The sequence below is a fragment of the Toxorhynchites rutilus genome, chromosome 1 (genome assembly GCF_029784135.1).
Source record: "Toxorhynchites rutilus septentrionalis strain SRP chromosome 1, ASM2978413v1, whole genome shotgun sequence".
NCBI lineage: Eukaryota > Metazoa > Arthropoda > Insecta > Diptera > Culicidae > Toxorhynchites > Toxorhynchites rutilus.
The window spans coordinates 23957392-23977756 of NC_073744.1; the positions used below are offsets into that span (position 1 = coordinate 23957392).

General features: G+C 41.0%; 3 protein-coding genes across 9 annotated transcripts; 2 read left to right on the plus strand and 1 right to left on the minus strand.

The window, feature by feature from the left end:
- Nucleotides 1-993, plus strand: LOC129771027 (ADP-ribosylation factor-related protein 1). Its single transcript, XM_055774274.1, has 3 exons — nucleotides 1-201; nucleotides 285-709; nucleotides 777-993. The coding sequence occupies exons 1-3, from the start codon at nucleotides 109-111 to the stop codon at nucleotides 862-864; spliced, it is 606 nt and encodes a 201-aa protein (XP_055630249.1). The 5' UTR covers nucleotides 1-108; the 3' UTR covers nucleotides 865-993.
- LOC129771021 (translin-associated protein X) lies at nucleotides 891-20342 on the minus strand. The gene is made up of 2 exons (XM_055774264.1): nucleotides 19934-20342; nucleotides 891-1681 (listed from the first exon to the last, which is right to left on the minus strand). The coding sequence occupies exons 1-2, from the start codon at nucleotides 20203-20205 to the stop codon at nucleotides 1009-1011; spliced, it is 945 nt and encodes a 314-aa protein (XP_055630239.1). The 5' UTR covers nucleotides 20206-20342; the 3' UTR covers nucleotides 891-1008.
- LOC129770973 (calcium permeable stress-gated cation channel 1) lies at nucleotides 6340-15884 on the plus strand. Of its 7 annotated transcripts, none has more exons than XM_055774192.1 (3): nucleotides 6340-6576; nucleotides 12769-13764; nucleotides 13820-15884. In XM_055774192.1, the coding sequence occupies exons 2-3, from the start codon at nucleotides 12822-12824 to the stop codon at nucleotides 15106-15108; spliced, it is 2232 nt and encodes a 743-aa protein (XP_055630167.1). In that variant the 5' UTR covers nucleotides 6340-6576; nucleotides 12769-12821; the 3' UTR covers nucleotides 15109-15884. The 7 variants fall into 7 exon arrangements, with proteins under 7 accessions (XP_055630167.1, XP_055630186.1, XP_055630194.1 ...); XM_055774211.1 differs by lacking the exon at nucleotides 6340-6576 and adding an exon at nucleotides 7201-7315; XM_055774219.1 differs by lacking the exon at nucleotides 6340-6576 and adding an exon at nucleotides 7453-7474.
- Nucleotides 20343-20365: the final 23 nt, after the last annotated feature.

Genomic DNA, 20365 nt, shown 5'->3' on the forward strand with positions numbered 1-20365 from the left:
TTGCTTAGTGTCAAATATGATCAAAACAAATGTTCTGCGCTGAGAGAAAGCAGCAAATACTTCGGAAACAGTTGATTTCTAGGCTGAATGCTACATTAGCGAGGCGCTATGTATACTCTCCTCAGCGGTTTCTACAAATATCTTACACAGAAAGATGAATACTGCATACTGATCCTAGGATTGGATGACGCCGGAAAAACGGTATGATTGTTTTTATTTATCTGCCACTCGGTGCTACTGACTCCACACGAATAATTGGTGTCCACTTTTCTCACATGTCTTAGACCTATCTGGAGGCAGCCAAAACCAAATTCACGAAAAACTATCGCGGAATGAATCCGAGCAAAATCACCACCACAGTCGGACTGAACATCGGCCAGATCGACATCCAGGGTGTACGGATGAGCTTTTGGGATTTGGGTGGTCAACAGGAGCTGCAATCGCTGTGGGATAAGTACTACTCCGAATCGCACGCGGTGATCTATGTGGTGGATTCTAACGACCGGGATCGAATGCATGAGTCGAAGGAGGTATTCGATCGAATGATTGGGAATGAGTACCTGTCCGGGGTTCCACTGCTGGTACTGGCGAACAAACAGGATTTGCCCGAATGCATGGGTGTTAGGGAAATTAAACCGGTGTTTCAGGAAGCGGGTCATCTGATTGGAAGGAGGGACTGTCTCGTGATGCCGGTCTCGGCACTGACTGGGTGAGCATAACTGTTCGAAGAAACAAGAGGGATTTCTAAATTTGCTATTAATAATATTCCATTTCAGGGAAGGCGTTGACGAAGGTATCAAGTGGCTTGTGGAATCAGTTAAACGTAATTCGTTTGCACGACCCCCGAAAACCGAAGATACCTGATAATTCCGACCAACGTTTTCCTCGAGTGCAATTTTCTTTTTGTGAATTCCATATTGTTTATTCCATCTTGAAAAAAAACTGATGTAATTATAATTCTCACTTCCTGTACCGGAGGGCAGGATGAATCAAGAGCAACTTATCAGTCTAAAAGAAAACGCCCTCATCGTCGTCCAGGTCTTTCGGAATGTTTGCAAATCCAGTGTCATCGGTATTGCCCCACTTAGCGGCTTCTCCACCACGAACCTTCACGTTGTAGCAAACATTCTCGCTTTTGAGCAGACTCTGTCTCAATGTGTGCAATTTGTGGGAAAAGTCACGATTTCTGGCGTTACCCACCGATATGAATCCGTTGTACAGTTTTTTCAGGAATTGGCAGTGCTCAAAACAACTCTCCACATCTCCAGATCCAAGTGAGTTGATGCATTTGCGCATTAATTCTCCCGTGAGATCACCCACTCCCAGTACGAAATCCATCGGTGACAAATGGCAGCTTATCTCGATCATTTCCTCAGCATCCGATCCCTCATCTAAACTGTCATCAGCAGCTGCTTCCGTACCGGTAGGTACCTTCCCAGATGTGGATGCCTTGTACCGCAGTTGGTCCTGAATTGTCTTCCAGTGGGAAATGTTTTGGGAGCTGACGTACTCGTGGAAGGTGTACGCTTCGATGAACTCCTGTAGTCCTGCCGTGTAGGCACGGGCAAACTGGTACGGATCCAAGCCCTGGAGTTCTTTCGCTATGGCAGCGAACTGGTTGCTACAGAGATTCTGCAGACGCGTCTTAGCCTCATCACATACCTGTCTGAGGTTGCATTTTCTGACGAGAAACAATACAATAAAAAACAAGATTTGTTAGAACAGATCTACGTTTATTAGTGATGTGTTAATTTGAGATATTTATTTTTATACTAGCTGCCCCGGCGAACTCGTCCCGCCCAAAATTACTTTTTTTGTTATAAATTCTTTCGAACATTCACGTTTTGTTACTAAGCGAACGGGGGTACGCAGAACTCTCCATTGATGGATCTTATAATTTGTCCTTTACAATTTCCTTTTACTATTAATTTCTACCAAAACTCGTCATTATGATATAAATTTATTTTCAGGCATTGTCATTTTCGCTCAAGATTTTTGATTCACTTGCAAATAACATGTTTCTCCGTTACATGGAATACATGTTTGATACAGAAAACTCTGAAAAGTAAATTTTCATTCACAGTTTTTTTTTCAAAGCGCCCTGAGAACACTAACGGAACACGAAGCTTAATTCCGCGAACGCGAAATCCAATTGGACCAAAAACGATGACATTGTAACGGGTATTTCAATAAGTACGCTACAAAAGTAGACCGATAGGGACAGCAAACGACGCCATATTTTTTCCTGCTCTCTTAACATTTCTCTTCAGTAAGGTTTGCCATTTCATAATGGAAAGATATACGATCCAACAACGAGTCGAGATTATTAAAATTTACTATCGAAATTCGGAGTCAATTGCCTCAACTTTAAGAGCGCTACGTCCAATTTATGGTCGTCATAATGGTCCTGCCATTATGGTGCCATAATGGTAGGAAAATATGAATCCACAGGCACAGTACAAAATTTTCCCGTGAGACAAAGAAGTGCCCGTAGTGTCGAGAATATTGCTGCCGCTAGCGCATCAATTGAGGAAGACCCAAATCAGTCTCTCACACGTCTTTCTCAAGCGTTGGGCATCTCTGTGACGTCGTTTTGGCGAATTTTGCGAAAAGATCTTGGCATACATCATTACAAAATCGAATTGACGCAAGAACTGAAGCCGCTTGACCACCAGAAGCGTCGTATGTTCGTGAATTGGGCTGAACAACAACTTGAAAATGATTCGGATTTTCATCGAAAAATCATCTTCAGCTTTGTCAATAAGTAAAATATGCGTTATTGGTCAGGCAACAATTCACACGTACTCCATGAGTCACCATTGCATCCCGAAAAAATACGGTTTGGTACGGTTTATGGTCCGTCGGCGTCATTGGGTCGTATTTCTTCAGTGATTATCAAGACCGGCACGTTACTGTGGATGGAAATTGCCATCGCTCAATGATAACCGAATATTTTTGGCCCGAATTGGATGATATGGACTTGGACAATATGTGGTTTCAACAGGACGGCGCCATGGCGCGCCACAAGCCACACAGCGAATTTAACAATCAATTTATTGAAAATCATGTTTAGTGAGCGTGTTATCTCACGAAAAGGCCCAGTCAATTGGCCGCCTCGGTCGTGCGTTTTGACGCCGTTAGACTATTTCCTGTAGAACTACGTCAAGTCTATGGTCTATGCCAACAAGCCAGAGACGATTGTAGCGCTCTTATTGAAAAACCCGATAGAATATATGGGAAATTATTTTTTTTCGAGCTTTCTCTCAAAGCTTTTCAAAAATTTCAAATTTCTTTCTCATCATAACATTGGTCTATGTGCATTGAAAAATACTACAAATTAAAGACGAATCAAATCGGACCATTCCTTCCTCGGGGTTTGCGCTTACCAACACATTTGGGCTTCCATTCTTTTTTATATATTTAGATATTGCATTCTCCTATCGAACAAAGATCAATTTCGTTAGCGCAAACATAGAATAGAATTGTGTATGGGAATAAAATTTTTCGATTTTTCTCTCCGTAACATTGATCTACGAGCAGAGACGAATTCAAACAAAATAAAGCCGACTTGAATCTGACCATTCCTTCCCCGGGTTTCGTACTTACCAACATATTTTACCTTCCATTTATAATAAACTAGCTGACCCGGCAAACGTTGTTCTGCCATATAATGTATTTCTAGAGAATATTTTGGTTGGTATAAATAACGAATATACTTCAAGAGAGTTTGTATGTTATCGTTCATATCTGTAAAACTGATCTAAATGATGATTTTCACAGCAAAACATACATATACGTACCTTTTATTTTCGAACTTTTTATTTTTTTATTTTAAATATCCTTCTTATATATATGCATATATAATTTTAGTAAATAGTAAAATAGTAATTTTTTTCGAATTTTTCCAATCATCTCAAATATTTTCCAAAGTACTCTATCATTCTAATTTGAGTGAAGACAAACTCACAAAATATATGGACGACGTAGATCTGATCAGCCGTTCTCCCGTGATGATGAGTTATACGTACGTGGGAAAAATTCTCTTTTATATATAAAGATTTCGCTCTATCGAGTGTATCCTCAAATTATTTGGATCTATAATGAATCAACATACTTCTCACAAGTTAAATATTCAAATTTCTGGCAAGCAGTATGGTTTTGTCAAAAAGAACATGATACTCATTAAATGATTGGATAATTTCCGTTCATAACAGTAGTTGTCCACTGAAGGCAGTTTTTTTCGGCGAGAAACTTCTTCGGTGGACAAAAGGCTTGAACGGCTCCGCAAAACAATGTGGAAACTGTTCACTAGAGCTGAAATTATTTCGGACTTGTCTCAATACAGGAGAATTCTGATCGAATACAGGTCCCCTCCCCTTTAGAGAGGAGGAACCACAGAAACATTTAGGCCTTGTTCTCACTGCAGCGGTGCGTCAGCGTGGCTTGGGCGGGGCGTGTGACGCTTACGATTAATCGTGTGTGTTCTTACCGATGTGTTCATACCAGGCTGACGTGCCGTGAGCGTGGTTTTGGTGTGTGGCTGACGTGCAACCGAAAACACTTCACGTCGGCGATATTTGTACTTCTCCGCTTCTCCCTTGCATATGTTTGTTTGTAGTAGTGACATAATTTATAATTTTTTGGTTTTCTTTTTATTTTTTACGTTTTTCACCCTCCGAGTTTTTAGCCGGATACGTCCAGCTATGTTGGAATATTCAAAAATAAACCAATTTTCATTCTTTCATTCAAGAACACACATTGACAATTTCCATAAAACACGCTGAACGCCGCTGGCACGGTGCAATGTGAGTGAATTAAAATATCGTGGCGAGAAGTGAACACGTCCCGCTCACGCTACGTGGACGACCCGCTGCAGTGATAACAAGGCCTTATTGCCCCCTAAAACCACCACATGTCAAATTTGGTTCCATTTGCTTGAATAGTTCTCGAGTTATGCTCGAGTTATGCGCGGATATCATGACATTTCATATAAATGCGTGATGTTGACTTTTTACCTCACGGACTTCGAGACTGAGTTGCCAGATTTGCAAGCGGACATTTCATTTTTGTTAGTCTTTTTTTTGCGATTACAAATAACATTAATAAACTTCTGAAATTGTGGTTTGGAAAACTGATACTTTTAATACCAAAATACGGTACTTTTCACGATACAAATCAAAACCTCAAAGTACGGATGGGCCTGATCACGAACGTCACTTCACTGTGAAAACGTAATGAAGTGCATATAGCCTTGCATACAAATCATTTCGTTTTCATCGTGAAGTGACGTTCGTGATCAGGCCCAATGTGATGGTGAGAGTGGCTCACTCACAACGTTTTATGGTTTTTATCGTTCAACTCGGTAATTTTTTTTTGCGCTAGCAAGCGGGGCAGCCAATTTAGTCTAAGTTCTGTGTTCTTTCACACTCCACTATGAAATTTGAAGAATGAGAAGATCTGGGAAAATCACAGGCGAAAAACCATAATGTGTTAATTCAAGGTACGGTAGAATTCCGATTATCCGTGGAATAGCCGATAAATAATCGCGAATAACGAAAATCACGGATGAACTCGCAGTCGCGCATATCGCGTTTAATCAGGGTTCTACTGTCAGTTTTATTTATAAAATGAAAACATTTGCTTGCAGATAATATAACTTGCATATATTTTCGCAAACTGATATAATCTGGCATCTCTGAAACTGAAGGGAATAGCCTGTATTTGTGAAGCGAGTATTATGATGTGTTTTTGAGAAAAAAAAACGAGTTTTATAGTGTAAATTATGAATGAAAATTAACTTTTCCGAATCAAATTGGTATTATTCATTCAAATTCAAATTACTTTTTTATGCAAGTGGTGGGAAAACCCAATATAAAAATTTTGTCTGAAATTGACGTTTTATTATAATAATAAGTTTTAGTAGGAATATTTGAAAATTCAGAGGAAATAGGTTCAGTTAGGGTAAGGACTACGTGCTTCAAGTAATTATATAATACCAAGTAGATATTTTTATTCAAATTTTACCAATTGAAAATTGCCTCTTAGCCATCTAATCTGATGGAGAATAGCTTGGATCCCAAACTCGAATGTCGAGTTGAGAATTGAAACAATGAAACTACCACAAATTCACGAAATCGATTATCTACTGTATAAACATGTATAAACAAAATGAGTGAAATAATCTAACGAAACAACTTTGATGTTGTTTCGTTAGATTATTTTACTCATTTTACTACTGTCAGCTGGCAATAATTGAACGATCCGTCACATACCAATACAAACGCATTTCTAGTGCTGACTGTCACCAACACAGCCAGCGGCAATAGCTTACAGAGCAAGCAAAACATTCAACTTCATCAAAACATCAAAATCGCTCCCACGGATCGGGTCGCGTTGGCCTTTCGCTGTACGAAACTCGAAGTGACGCATAAGGAAAAATAGAAATCCATCGCAAAAGGGTTCCCTATTTTGTGTTCAGCGAGAAAGGATCGAGTGCTTCTTTTTTCGTTCCTATAGAGCCAGAGTAGTGCGTTCCCGTGATATAATCAAATTATCTGTAGACTTCCCTAGGAAGGGGTAAGTTATATGATTCGTAGAAAGAGGAAAAACGGTACTGTAATTTGCTTGACACGAATCACTCTATCGCTGCAAAGACGTAGAAGCACGGAAGCTTGAGGGAATATGTTCAAATATTCATCTTGAGTGCTTCAAGAGAAGGTTTTTCGTGGATTTTGATACTCTGATTTGTTTTCTTCAATCCGTGGTGTGATAATTGCACATTGCGAAAATTCACAACTCATAAAATGGCCAGCCGTTAACGAAAACGTTTCGATATAAGGCGGCTCGCACACCGGAGCAATGAGCAACTAGCAACTGTCAACATGCAATAAGCAATATTATCACCAATGGATTTTTCCATTTAATCTTTGTTGATCTCGCACACCGACGCAATACGATATCGCTGTCGCCTTTACAGAGCAACACATGTCGCTAGCAACACGGCGTGTCGGTTGAATAGCAACTTATCGCTCATATTTTGACAAGTTTCGTACATTAAGGCGATTGTTTGCATAATGTCAGGGGTTTTTATTGCTCTGGTATGCGAAGAACAACAAAATATGTTTCCTGTTGCATATTGTGTACTGCAGTTTGCTAGTTGCTTATTGCTGCGGTGTGCGAGCCGCCTAACAGTATCTTTCGACATTTGTGCGAATTCTTCTATCGATTCGCTTCGGTCATTGCATTTATCTGTTTTCATTCGGCCGTTCCGATTCATTATTTTCTCCCCTGTGTATCCATACGACACCAACCCACGGTGAGTTTCATCCAATGAAAGTTACCACCAAACCTTCCTCTCCTTCACTCAAAGTGACTGATCACATCTTCAGTAGTTGTGCAGCGTTTTTCTTCTTTTATTTCATCTGTAGCTATATCCCAGATGCGCCACAGCCACTCATCAAAACGTCTTGATGAGGTAAGCTCGCTGCAAGACGACGACTGTTTGCTCAAGAAACTCCAAACAGAGTACGTATGGCTTCTGCTAGCAACCACATGCTCGAATAGTGGCAAACTTGGGATATTATATCTATGAATCGGTTTGTAGCAGAATGATAACAGTTGCGTCTTATCACTTTCGGGGTTTCACAACGACGTTTTCTAAAAGACAGAACAAAAACGTGTTTGACATCAATAGGACTGATGTGGTAGATTGTATTCAATCTTTCACTTTTGTTGTTAACTTGTTGTGCCGCGTCGTTGTACGGGATTACTGTCAATTTATTCCGATTCTTATGATCGAATCAAGGAAAGAGCTCATGATTCGTTTAGCGCAATGATGTGAGAGCGAGCGCCACGCGATATCAAGTTTTCTTGGTATGGTGGGCGAAACAGGGTTTTTGAATCAGCAAACGGGTGTGCTTATGTTGAGGAAGCAAATTGAAACACTATGAGTCATCGTCATACCTGAGAGATAAAGGCGGCGGAAAGCATAGTAAATCAACAAGCTATTTGATATCATTCGAGTGGAACCGCAATTGCATGTAGTGGAGAAAAAACGTATTCATGTGGAAGTGCTTTGGGCATGGTTTGGATTAGACAAAGACAGGAATCAGATGCTGACCCTGACCTATAAGCGGATTTATGCTCTAGTGGTGTGATGCGAAGAGTACTCAAGAGCAGCTACGCTCGGGCATTTTGTGTGATAGAGAACAACATAAAATAATTTTACTGTTACGATTCGACCTTGTAGATATGTCTCAGTGCTTCTAGGAGTCATTATTAGCTGTACTTATATTCAAAACGTAGATGTTATAAAACCTCCTTAGAACATTTGTGTGGAAATGTAGTGTTGAATTATTTTCATAAGAAATACGCATTGCAATGCACAGCAGACCCCTCTTTGGAGACCGATGTCGTTCTACCGTTAGGCGACTTTACTCTCCTTTATCTCCGGTGGTAAATTGACGATGTAAGTAGCGATTAAGTTTCATTGAACGTTCCCAATGCCGAGTCGAGCAATCTATTGTGGAAAAGATGTGATAATGAACAAGAATGATACCTCATTGCACTACTCTCGACTTCTCGATCTTTATCCTCGAACGATTAGGATGATGCGTGGATGACTAAGCCGCACCGGAACACTGCGATGAAAGTTTTCCCTACTATTTGCAGGCTTGTTGGCGTCCAGTTTGGAACGCTACATTAGAAACCCAGCGAAATAAGACGAAACTGAACGGCGCGTACAGGCTCATGGCGACGAGAGTCACGAGCGCATTTCATCGGAAGCGGTCTGCGTCATATCCAGGGTGTCAGGTCTTTGTAGCCTAATTGGTTGTGTGTCCGCTACTAAGCGAACAATCATTTATGTGTTATTCTAGCATCTACATGTGATGGTGATCCCAGCCTCTCACTCCACATATGATCGATCTGCTGCATCGGTAATTGGTGCTATTTAAACACAACAATGGAAGCCCCATATCAACAGTCCCGCTGTGCTCATCTGTGAACATTCGAACAATACGAAAATTTTTACGCCGAAAAATGCGACATGTGTTGTGTATCGATGAGATAGGAATATTCTTACGCTTCTTCTTCTTCTTCAATGGCACTAACGTTCCTAGAGGAACTTCGCCGTCTCAACGTAGTATTACTTGCGTCATTTTTATTAGTACTTAGTTGAGATTTCTATGCCAAATAACACGCCTTGAATGCATTCTGAGTGGCAAGCTCTAGAATACGCGTGATCACAGTGCAAGTCGGAGGAAATTTCTTTGACGAAAAATTCCCCCGACCAGAACGGGAATCGAACCCGAACACCCGGCATGTTAGTTATGACGCTAACCACTCGGCCACGGGAGCACTCTTACGCCTAAATGGCTACTAAAATACAACATAAGAAAAATGCACACGATAAATTCGGTTCTGTTACAGCTGAATTGCTAGATGAGCCTAATAATAAAAATAAACAGATGGGATTAAAAAAAATAGGCGAAAAAAATAATCCGGAAGCACATGAGAGCAAAATCGATGGTGGTAATAGGAGTGGAACGCGGTACAGATGGACATAGATAGATGGACACACTGGCTCATACCGACCCTATCGGGCTAAATGAAAAGGAAGCATGAAGAGGTGAATTTCAATTAAACGCAATTTCCGTTTGGTCACGGGTACTTCGAATAGAATCTACACCGGTTTGGACACGCAAGGTTGCCTCTTTGTCTTTAATGCAAAAGTGAAAGAAAGGGCACGTCGTTTTTGTCTATCCAACACAGCACAAGTTCAGTTTTTACGGCGTTGAAAATATCGAGTTTTGTTGCAAATCGGCATTATCGGAACCATCGGATAGATTTTGTAGGGATTTCAGTGTTAAAGACAAAAACAGGATCAACCGAACAGTTTTGAAGAAGAAGAATTAAAGACATTACTTGCTCAAGATGCGTGTCAAACGTAAACAGAGTTTGCAGAATCATTGGGAGTAATTCGACAAGCTATTTCTTAACGACTTAAAGCTGCTCAAATGGTACAAAGGAAGTCCTTTTTGTTTCGAATCGTTACCGGGGACGAAAAATGGATTCACTAAGACAATCCAGAACGCTAAAAATCGCCTGTAAAGCTTGGCCAACCACGATGTTCCATGATGTTCCGATATCCACGATGTCAAAGTAATGCTCTGTATGTGGTGGGATCAAAAGGGTACGTTCCACTATGAGCTGCTAAAACCTGGAAAACGATTAATACTTCTACAGGCAACAACTGATCCGTTTAAAGCGAGCTATTGTCGAAAAACATCCAGATATGTGACCAAACGCGAATCGATAATATTCCATCATGACAACGCTCGGCCTCATGTTGCTGTTTGATTTAAAAACCATTTGGAAATTTGGGAATTCTAGTTCACTCGTCTTATAGCCCTGACCTTGCCCCTTCCGACTACCATTTGTTTCGATCGATGCAAAACGCTTTGAGTTGAATACGCTTTACTTCAAAATAGGATATCCAAAATTCATTTTTGGCTTCAAAAGATGAACGCTTCCTTCGCGACAGAATACGTGAATTGCCAGAAAAATGAGAAAAATTAATACAAATCACGTCTGGGCAATAGCAGAAGTGCAATGCTTACCAACGTGTTCCGCAGGTTACACAGGAGTAGAAAATTTGGTTTTAGTGAGTGATGAGTCCTACACGACTTCTGGGTTTACCTGTTTCACATAAGACTTGTAGAGCTGGTAATCTCTTAATAAACCATTGCCTCTTGAAATGGAATTCAAGCGGTAAGTAGATTCGGTGTATATCGGTTCTGCGTATGCATTCGATACTATACCGCATATCGTTGTCAACAACAAAATGAAGGATGTAGATTTCCCGACTGATTTGTTGTGTTGTATTAGATTTGGTGTACTCCAGGGCAGTGTCCTTGATCTACTTCTTTTGACAATGATTTAGAAATCTATCATAACACAACCTCGCATCTGTATCATGTCGTTTCGCAAGCAGACATCAGAACTGTGCTGACCTGGTGTGACGATAACAGGATGTGCATCCATCGTAAGATGTGTAAGATACGAGGGCAGTCCGATAAGTACTTAGCTTCATCGCCCGATGGTGTCAGTATCGCAAGATAGATTACTTATCGTGTAGTACATTCTCGTAAACGGCTACTGTCAAAACTTCAGCCGAATCGGACTCGTAGTTTTGTTTTGACCGTGTGTGGAAGCGGGCGTGTTCGCGGATTTAAAAAAAATGGAAAAAATGAAAATTGCGCCGTCGCCACGATCAAGTTGGTCGAATTGCACAACGAACTGCTGCCCCATCCACCGTATTCTCCAGATTTGGCCCCGTGCGACTTTTTTTTTGTTTCCAAACTTAAAAAAGGCACTCGCCGGGCAGAAATTTGAGTCGAATGAGGAGGTCATCGCCGCCACGGAGGCCTTTTTTGTAGACCTCGAGAAAACATATTTTTAGATGGATTAAAGAAGTTGGAGTATCGCTGGGGCAAGACTATGTTGAGAAATAAATCGCCACTTTCCCAAAATTTTTGTTTGTAGGCTCAGTACTTATTGGACTGCCCACGTATATCCTTTAATCGCCACCGCAGTTCTGTCCATCACCTTTGTTCATAAAAATGGAAACTTATATTAAAAAGCACATGGGAGTCGCGGCAGTCGAAACTTTCTCTGCTCTAGGATTTATTTGTCGACAAGCCTCTTTGATGGTCCTGTTACCCTTCCTTCCTATTCTGACCGTTGGCTATTGATTGACTTGGGAAATCTAACTAGCAGATGAGTTAGAATACAACGTTTGTAATTCATAAAGATTCTACTAAGGAATATTCTCCAGGAAAAAGAGTGGATTGATGTCCTTTACGGGAAACTCCACCCCGCTGTCTCGATATTATTCTAATAATTCCCGGCTGTAGTGGCAGCCTGCCAAATCAAGCCAAAACTCTCCATTTTGAGTTTCACTGTACGGAAGAATGCGTCTCCCTCCGGCTCTCCTGCTTGTACACTTTGAAATCTATAGAAATCTATAGGATACATACTTCGTACTTCGTAACAACTTCGTTGTACAGCTTTCGGACACGTATATTGGTCACCAGCTTCTGCTTCTGTGTCCCGTTTGGTTGCTTACTGGCCCGAAAAGGTAGGAATACCTCTCGCAAATGAATCCTCCCGACGGTGCTCTGGCTGGCGCTGAATTTCTTGGTGATATCATACTCCAACAGCCCTGGGTTTGCCCTAAGCGTGCCCCACACTTTCAAATGCAGATCTCGATCCTTAGTTCTAGTACGATGCTTGTTATGATTTTGATCGATAGTATGCCGCTCACGGAAATGTTGAGAACGCTGCACACGGTAGATTTAACTAATGTCAACGACTTTTTACCCATACCCAGAGTCTAATTTTCGGAGTGGGTGTCAAAATAAATTCTTGGTTCGCGACTTCCACCAAATATAACTTCTTTGGAACAAAATGAATCGTAACGATCCTTCAGCACTCAAAGAGGAAACATTTCATAACAAACAGCTACCAAAACGTTCCTGATCCTACCACTAGGAGCACTATAGTAAAATAAACACTGCGCTCAGATAATCAATGACTCTTTATAATTCCACATTCCAATAAAGTAAGTGACGATTTCTATCTGTCCAAAAACTTGTTCAGTCTTACCATGATGATTTCGGTCTAGTTTCAAGTTTTTCAATTTATACGACAAGATACAAAATATACCCTCGTATGTCTATTCTAATGGTTTTTTTCTTCTCACTACAGGGCCCCCTCGTACCTAGCCCCCTGAACACAGCCACACACACCTCGCGATCACGATGGAGAGCAACGAAACGGTCAGCACGTACTATTACGTACCGTCAAAGGACGTCTGCTTGGTGCTGAACAAAACCAAAATCATCCTGAATCTGTACGAGGGAATCCCGGAGACGCTGCTGTTGAATGTGATCGCGTGGGTAATTCTGATCCTACTGTTCACGCTGCTCCGCCAGCAGGCGTGGGATTACGGGCGGCTGGCGCTGGTCAACAGTCACGGCGAGAATAAACGATGGACGCAGCTGTTCTACGCCCATGGGAACGTGAACGGGCTGGTAGGGGTTGAAACGAGCGACACCGCCATCAACATCGATCGAGGATTTTTCTCGTGGATTCTGGCCACTTGGAGGCTTACGAGGGAGCAAATCTTGGCGCACAGTGGCCCGGATGCGGTACACTATTTGTCCTTCCAGCGGCATTTGATGGTGCTGATGGCGATCATAACGTTCATCTCGATCACCATCATTCTGCCGATCAATTTCTCCGGCACGCTGAGTGGTGATAAACATTCCTTCGGGCATACAACAATATCCAATTTGGACCCCGATTCAGCCTCGATGTGGGCTCATGTCATCTTCGCCATTGCCTACGTTCCGATGGTGGTTTTGATCATGCGAAGGGCATCCGGTAGAAACGCGTTCAAGACAGCTCCAACCCGAACCCTTATGGCGACTAATGTCCAGCTAGATTGCGATAAGCAAACTATACAGACGTATATGCAGGAACTGTTTCCGGACGTGGTAGTTTGTGACGTTCAGCTAGCGTACAATATCAGCAGTTTGATTAAGGCAGCCGCCGAGTATGAGCGAATCGTGGATGCGAGAATTTACTGCGAGGTCCATCGAACACGTGATCGGGAACCCGTCAAGGCGAAACTCTCATGCTTCTCGTGTCAGAAGGTAGACGCATTGGAATACTACAAACAGGAAGAGACAAAATTGGCAGGTGCGTCTGCTTGGGGACCATTCGCATTTCTAATACTAATGTCATACACTTATAGGTCAAGTTTCCCGCTTACGTGCGTCAGCTTTGAACGAACCTCTTGGGATCGCCTTTATCACTCTGAACTCGGCTCAGGAGGCCCAGCATGTTATCCTTCATTTTAAACCGGGCACCTACCGGGAATGGAATCTTACATACGCACCCGCACCGTCGGATATTTTCTGGGAAAACCTCAACATTGATAACGCCCAATGGTACTGTAAATGGATCACGGTAAATTTGGTCCTTTTCCTGTTTCTATTTTTCCTGTCCACCCCGGTGATTATCGTCAACCAGTTGGATACGTTTGCATTGACCAAAAACACGACATCACAGATCAGTAAGTTGAGTCCGCTCGTCTCAGAGTTCCTTCCAACGTTGCTGCTGTGGTCCCTATCGGCACTAATGCCGGTAATTGTGGCATATTCGGACACCTGGCTTTCCCACTGGACACGATCGATCCAGAACTATGTGATCATGACGAAAACGTTCGGATATCTACTTTTCATGATCCTCATATTGCCATCGCTTGGACTGACCAGTGCGGAAGCGTTCCTGCAGTGGACCATACACGCGAACGAAACCTACCGCTGGGAGTGTATATTTTTGCCGGACAAGGGTGCATTTTTCGTGAACTACATCATAACGGCGGCTTTCATTGGTACGGCCCTGGAGTTAATAAGATTCCCGGATTTAATCTGCTACATGTGGAAGCTCGCAACGGCAAAATCTCGCGCCGAAACGCCCTACATCAGGAAAACGATTCTGATCACCTTCCCGTTCGGTATTCACTATGCCTGGATGGTGATGGTCTTCACGATGAGCACCGTCTACAGTCTCGCTTGTCCGCTGATTATGCCATTCGCTATGGTTTACATTTGCTTCAAACACTTCGTCGACAAACACAATCTGTACTTCGCGTTTGCCCCTTCGAACATGATCAGCCAGGGCAGCGGGGGCAAGATTCACAGCACGGCAGTCACGATGACAAAGTTTTCCGTGGTGTTGCTGCTTTTCATAATGGCTGCCCTCTCCTGGGTGCGGGCCGGAGGACTGGAAATGCGTGCAATGATTCTGATTCTGGCTCTGTGTCTAACATTGGTGATGTTTACGTTTATGTCCCCGATCAAGAGATGTACGACGAAACCGCTGAGCATCGTGGAAGCGGAAGGTCCGGCGCCCATCTATGTAGCGGATGTGCTCATCAATCGAAGGATGGTGTCCGACAGTCCGTCGCATCTGAGCTACGGCTCGGATACCACTATGGATATAGCGATGAATGATGCCGGCAGGAGTGTGACGGCGTGATGTGTTGGAAACCCGCTCAGTATTAGCCCTCAAACACACACACACTCACTCACTCTCTCCGCACGATGCTTTCTGCGAATGTGATTTTTTTTATATAGAATTTATAACCATTTTTATTTAGCTCGATTGTAAGAAGGTTAAATTATTCTTCTATAGATTTATTGTTTATTGATCCGCGATTGAGATGGATATGTGCACCATGTTAAACCGCTTTTCGTTGTACTTTTTAGGGCACTAGGAACGTCATTCCATGTTGTCGAATGTTTGATACGAGTATTTTGTCCGTTCCAAAACCTCTACCACTCTTAGTTTTGACACCTTTCCCTACAACTAATAATTAACACTGTAGATTATTTCCGCGCTTTGCGCATGTAAAACTGGTCTTGGAAAAAAAATCAATATTGGACAGTATCTGTTGTTAGCGAGTGATATCGATTAGAGTCAAAACCGATAATTTTCTACTACTAGGCTAGCCTGAAAGGCTCAACAATTTACCAGCACTGACATTGCGCATATTTGATAACACAACTAGAGACTGTGAATGTTACTGAGAAACATTGAAATTATATTAATACCTTCGGCAACACTTTGGATGAGTTTTATTTGGAAAGAACGTTCGATAGTAACTATAATTGTCCTACGGTATTTAAACCATTTGTAAGCAAATTTTGTCGGATAGGTTGGAAGAACATTATAGGATAATACGAATCTGGCTTTTTTCCAAGTTGAACACGATGAACATCAAATAAAAACAAAAATTCCTCCGCCTAATCTAATCGCACAACAATGTAGCTACAACTCATTTATCAAGAGAAATGCAAAAAATCCATCTCATCTCTCGATAAACCATCTTTCTTTGGCTGCGCATATTTGACATCTCTCTGACAATACGATATGAACATCACGGCAGTTAACCAGTGCCATGGGAAATATGACGAGTAAGTTAACAATTTGACTATCCGACCAAGATATCGGGAGCTCGATGACATGGAGTTTTGTCGTTTCGTAACGTCACGAGTCTCGTATTATCCGTGTCTCGGGCTAATAATCGTAATACACTGTATATTCGTATGACAATACTCGTATAAGATGTATATACTAATCGTGTATTCATCCAAACTAACTCGCAAGCATTTGCCAAGTATGTATATGCCAGTTAGGTGCATCATATACCACCCAAAATATCGGATAAATGATAATGTGTATACGCTGGCTATACGATTTAATGTTTGCTTGGTAAGTCTTCGGCTGGTCCACTTCATCTGATGCACTAATATTGTGGCAGCGAAATTCACCGGCAATAAAATACCAGCGCAGATATCCATTACCAACCCGCCAATCATTCAGCAGCAAAATTCGCACCAAGTTCCGACTTTCTGCTTTTCAAATTAATCGATTACATTCTTTGAAAATGATTCTACATTGAAATTTTGTTTGATGGAAATAGATGAACAAAACATAACATTTTTGTCATTATTGCAAGAACTGAAAATACAATAACAATACGAATGCAACCCGATATTAATAGATTGGACGTTAGTCCGAAATCCCGTAGCATGTACGAATAGTTAGTACGGTAGAAAATGACTATCGAATTGGTACTAGTTAGAACATCCCCACCAATTTCTAAATTCGGTTGCTAAACACAATTAGGCAACCCTCCAACATAACTTGCAAAACCACACCGGGAGCTGCCATTCTGGTTAGGGGCTGTCCACATACGCCCTGGACAACTTTAGGGGGGTAGGGGTACGAAAATTTACACGCTTGTCTACGATCAGGGGGATGGGGATTTATATAATGTTCACGTGGACACGTCAATTTTTGACGTAGAACTACGTATTTCAGGAAGGGTGCCAAATCAGAAAACAGGTCACGTTTTTATGAAATAAAGTTAACGTTAATAACTATTTTCGCTGTGAACGAATGATTTGAATACCAATCGAATCGGAAATTCTCTAAGATTTGTTTTATATGCTATACATTACAATTCGCTAATCTCTAAACGGTTTAAATTCATGAAAACTGGAAGAACTACCTTTTTTTTTATTGGCCAGATTTACGATTTTCGAATTTACGGTAATTTCAGAGGGAAATGTAAAATACAATGATCGATTGACAATTTTTCCGTTCACATATTTTGGTAGTCCTAGGCATCATATCAAACGAAAAAGGACGTTCACATAATCTATTACAAAAATTTATATATATTCTAAAATAATATTCGAAGTGGTAAACAAGTGGATTGCGTAATATAATTGCGTAGTTTTACGTCGAAAATATGCGGTCGTGTCCTAGTTACAACACTTTACAATTTTTTTCAAAAATAATACATACACGTCTATTAGGGTGGCAGCGAAAATGGTCATGTCAAATTTCAAAAACATGACTATTTTCGGTCATTTGCACAGATTTTTGGCCAATAAACAAATTATATATGGTCGGTTTTTGAAATTCGAAGAATTTTTCTTCCATACATCCATTGCCACCCTAATGTCTATAATAAAAAATTAATGAAATCTGCTTTGTATTTTCAAGAGTTTTCAAAGATTCCACTCACTCTGAGTACGCTATGTTTATGAATAAAAGGTTGAGCTGCCTAAGAGTGTTGTCTGGTCAAACACATAATTTTCATATGCCTGAGCTTCCTCTTCGAAATGTGTTTTTTGAAAGTACGATCACTTTGTTCTCATTGATAGTAGAGAAAAATGCCTTCAGCCAGGAATAAGGCACAATGGAAAAATGTTACGGGAGGACGGGGGAAGACGGCCACACGAGGTAAGATGGCCACCCTCTAGATTATTGAAACAATTCACTATTGGACAATTATAATACATTAGTTTGGTGTATACCCATTTTTGCGTGTGTATAGGTGAAATGTCATGATAAACAATAAAAATAAACTTTTCAGATGGCGACGAGCACCGATTTGTTATTTTGCTTGCAAGAAATTTAGTGTTTTAGTGGCGAATATGGACATGTCCTGTGAAACCAATGTTACAATAGTAAACACACAGGCCTGTTAAGTGTGTTTGTATAGAAAACGATGTGTTATTAAAGCATTTCATAGAATTATTGAAGAACTTTTGCTTGATTCATAGTGGGGGCAAGGTTGCCACTATTGTAAGAGATGTGATTTGCTATAAACGTACCTTTGAACGCTCCTAATTGACGAGTTGGATGAGAACATCACACCGCTTGAATTGTTGGTTGAACAACTCAAGGTGCATTTCATTTTTTCTTGTTTTCAAAGTCTCGAGACCAAGGGCGCTTTATTTTTTTATATTTTTTCTGGAATGCTGAGGATTTTTCACATAACATATGTCGAAACCAGAGAGGCGTTTTTTTTCGTTTTTGAGTTATGATTTTTCAAAGTTAAACGAGGGTAACTTCAGCGCAAGGTTGCTATTTGCAGCAAACGTCAACATTTTGTTCTGATTCTCTCCGTTCTGCGTTGGTGCGAAAAAGAAAATAGTAAAATGGCAACCATGATAGCAACGACCGGTGCGAAAATGACATCGATTAGAGTTGTGAAATTACCAGCACCTCTAGCCACCCACCGGTGGGGATGCTCTTACTATAAAATTCGATATTTATACTAATTATTTCTCTCAGTGTATTGATGATTATAGATCCGTGATGCATTGGAGTACCCCTCACCAATTTTGACAACGGTTTATAATTGACGTTTGACTGATTTTTAATTGGACTAGAGCCCAGTCAGTGAACAAGTGCTGTACAAAAATACATACTTTTGTGGAGCGATTTTTTTGTCCTAAGTGTCAAATTCGTCACTTCCAAGCACGGAAATCGATGCTTTTTGAAGTTCGTCATACAATCTTTTGAAGTTCGTTTTACGTTTGATTCATTGACAGATATCCAAGCTGGAAATAGGCATAACTTCAGACTTGTATGCCGACTAATGTGCGATTCACATAGAATGTTACGGAAAAGAACGTCCACGTTCCTTCAACGTCTCCACCAATTCACACATGTAGTCAACGCTTGCACCAGCACCGTTCCGTCAAGTGACAAACGAATGATTTATTTAACGTTATTCATGTTGTCGCCACCTACAAAAATTTTAAATTGCAATGCCCACTTTCGAATCAAATCAGTTCTAATTATAAAAAAAATCAATGAAAATCATTGAATTATATTATTTGAATGCTCAAACCCCGTAATCCCGACCCTTATTCAACGATAATAATATATAGACCATTGTTCTCAGCTAATTGCGAATGATTTTGACTCCGATATTTGGAACTAAGTTCAAAACAAGAAGCCCAGACAAAAACCCAACGAACCGTCCCTTTCTGTCAATTATTCTTTTCTACAAATCCTGCTGGTCGTTTTCGTTAAACGTATACTGACGGGTCGTTACTTTGCTGGTGTATGTAAATGTTTTCATAAGAATTGCATGGTAGAATAACTGACGTAACGTGACGTGGATGTTGTATGTGAATCGCACTTGAAGTGTCGTGGGTGCCAGCCATATGTGGGCACTTGTGTTTCTTCCAAGACTGACTGATCTAGCTTTGTTTCAAACGATTCCAACTATAGATATTATAAAAATTAACTGCTCAACTTTTGGGAAGCAGATTGCGAAAACTCATAGATACGATACAATTAGAATGAAAAATAGATGATGATGATGTTGAATTAAAGAGACTTTAAACTTTTCAGTTCATTCGCCTCTAAAAATAGAGGAAAATTATGCTTTCTAAAAAGGTATAACCCACCACAAGCTATCGTGGAAATTAATGCTCAGTTTAGAATTAACGATGGCCGTTTTGAGCACAAAAAAAACACACTCCAAACTTACTTGGCATCCACTGTGTGCAGCAGGAAAATGATCCGCTTGCTCTCAATCGTGATGTCCCGGCTGCATTTCACGATCCGCTCGTACCGGTCATGCTTCTCATCCAGTTCACTAGCGTACTCTCGGAAGCACTGCACCACTGGATTGTTTTCGTCAACCGGCAACTCCGAGTCCTTTCCACCGCGTTTACCACCACCACCGCCTCCGGTACGGTTTCCACCTTTGTTGAAATTGTTTCGCCGGTTAGAGCTACGATTCTGACCGTGGTGGGACATAGCCGATCTTGTTACAAACTGAATATTCAACAAATAATATCTGATTTGTTGAAGAACACGATTCCGGCTCCAGAGATCACAAACCAGACAATACGATTGTTAACACGAATGTAAACAATTTGGATTTGTACTCAAAAGAGCTTTCATAGTTTTTCGATGA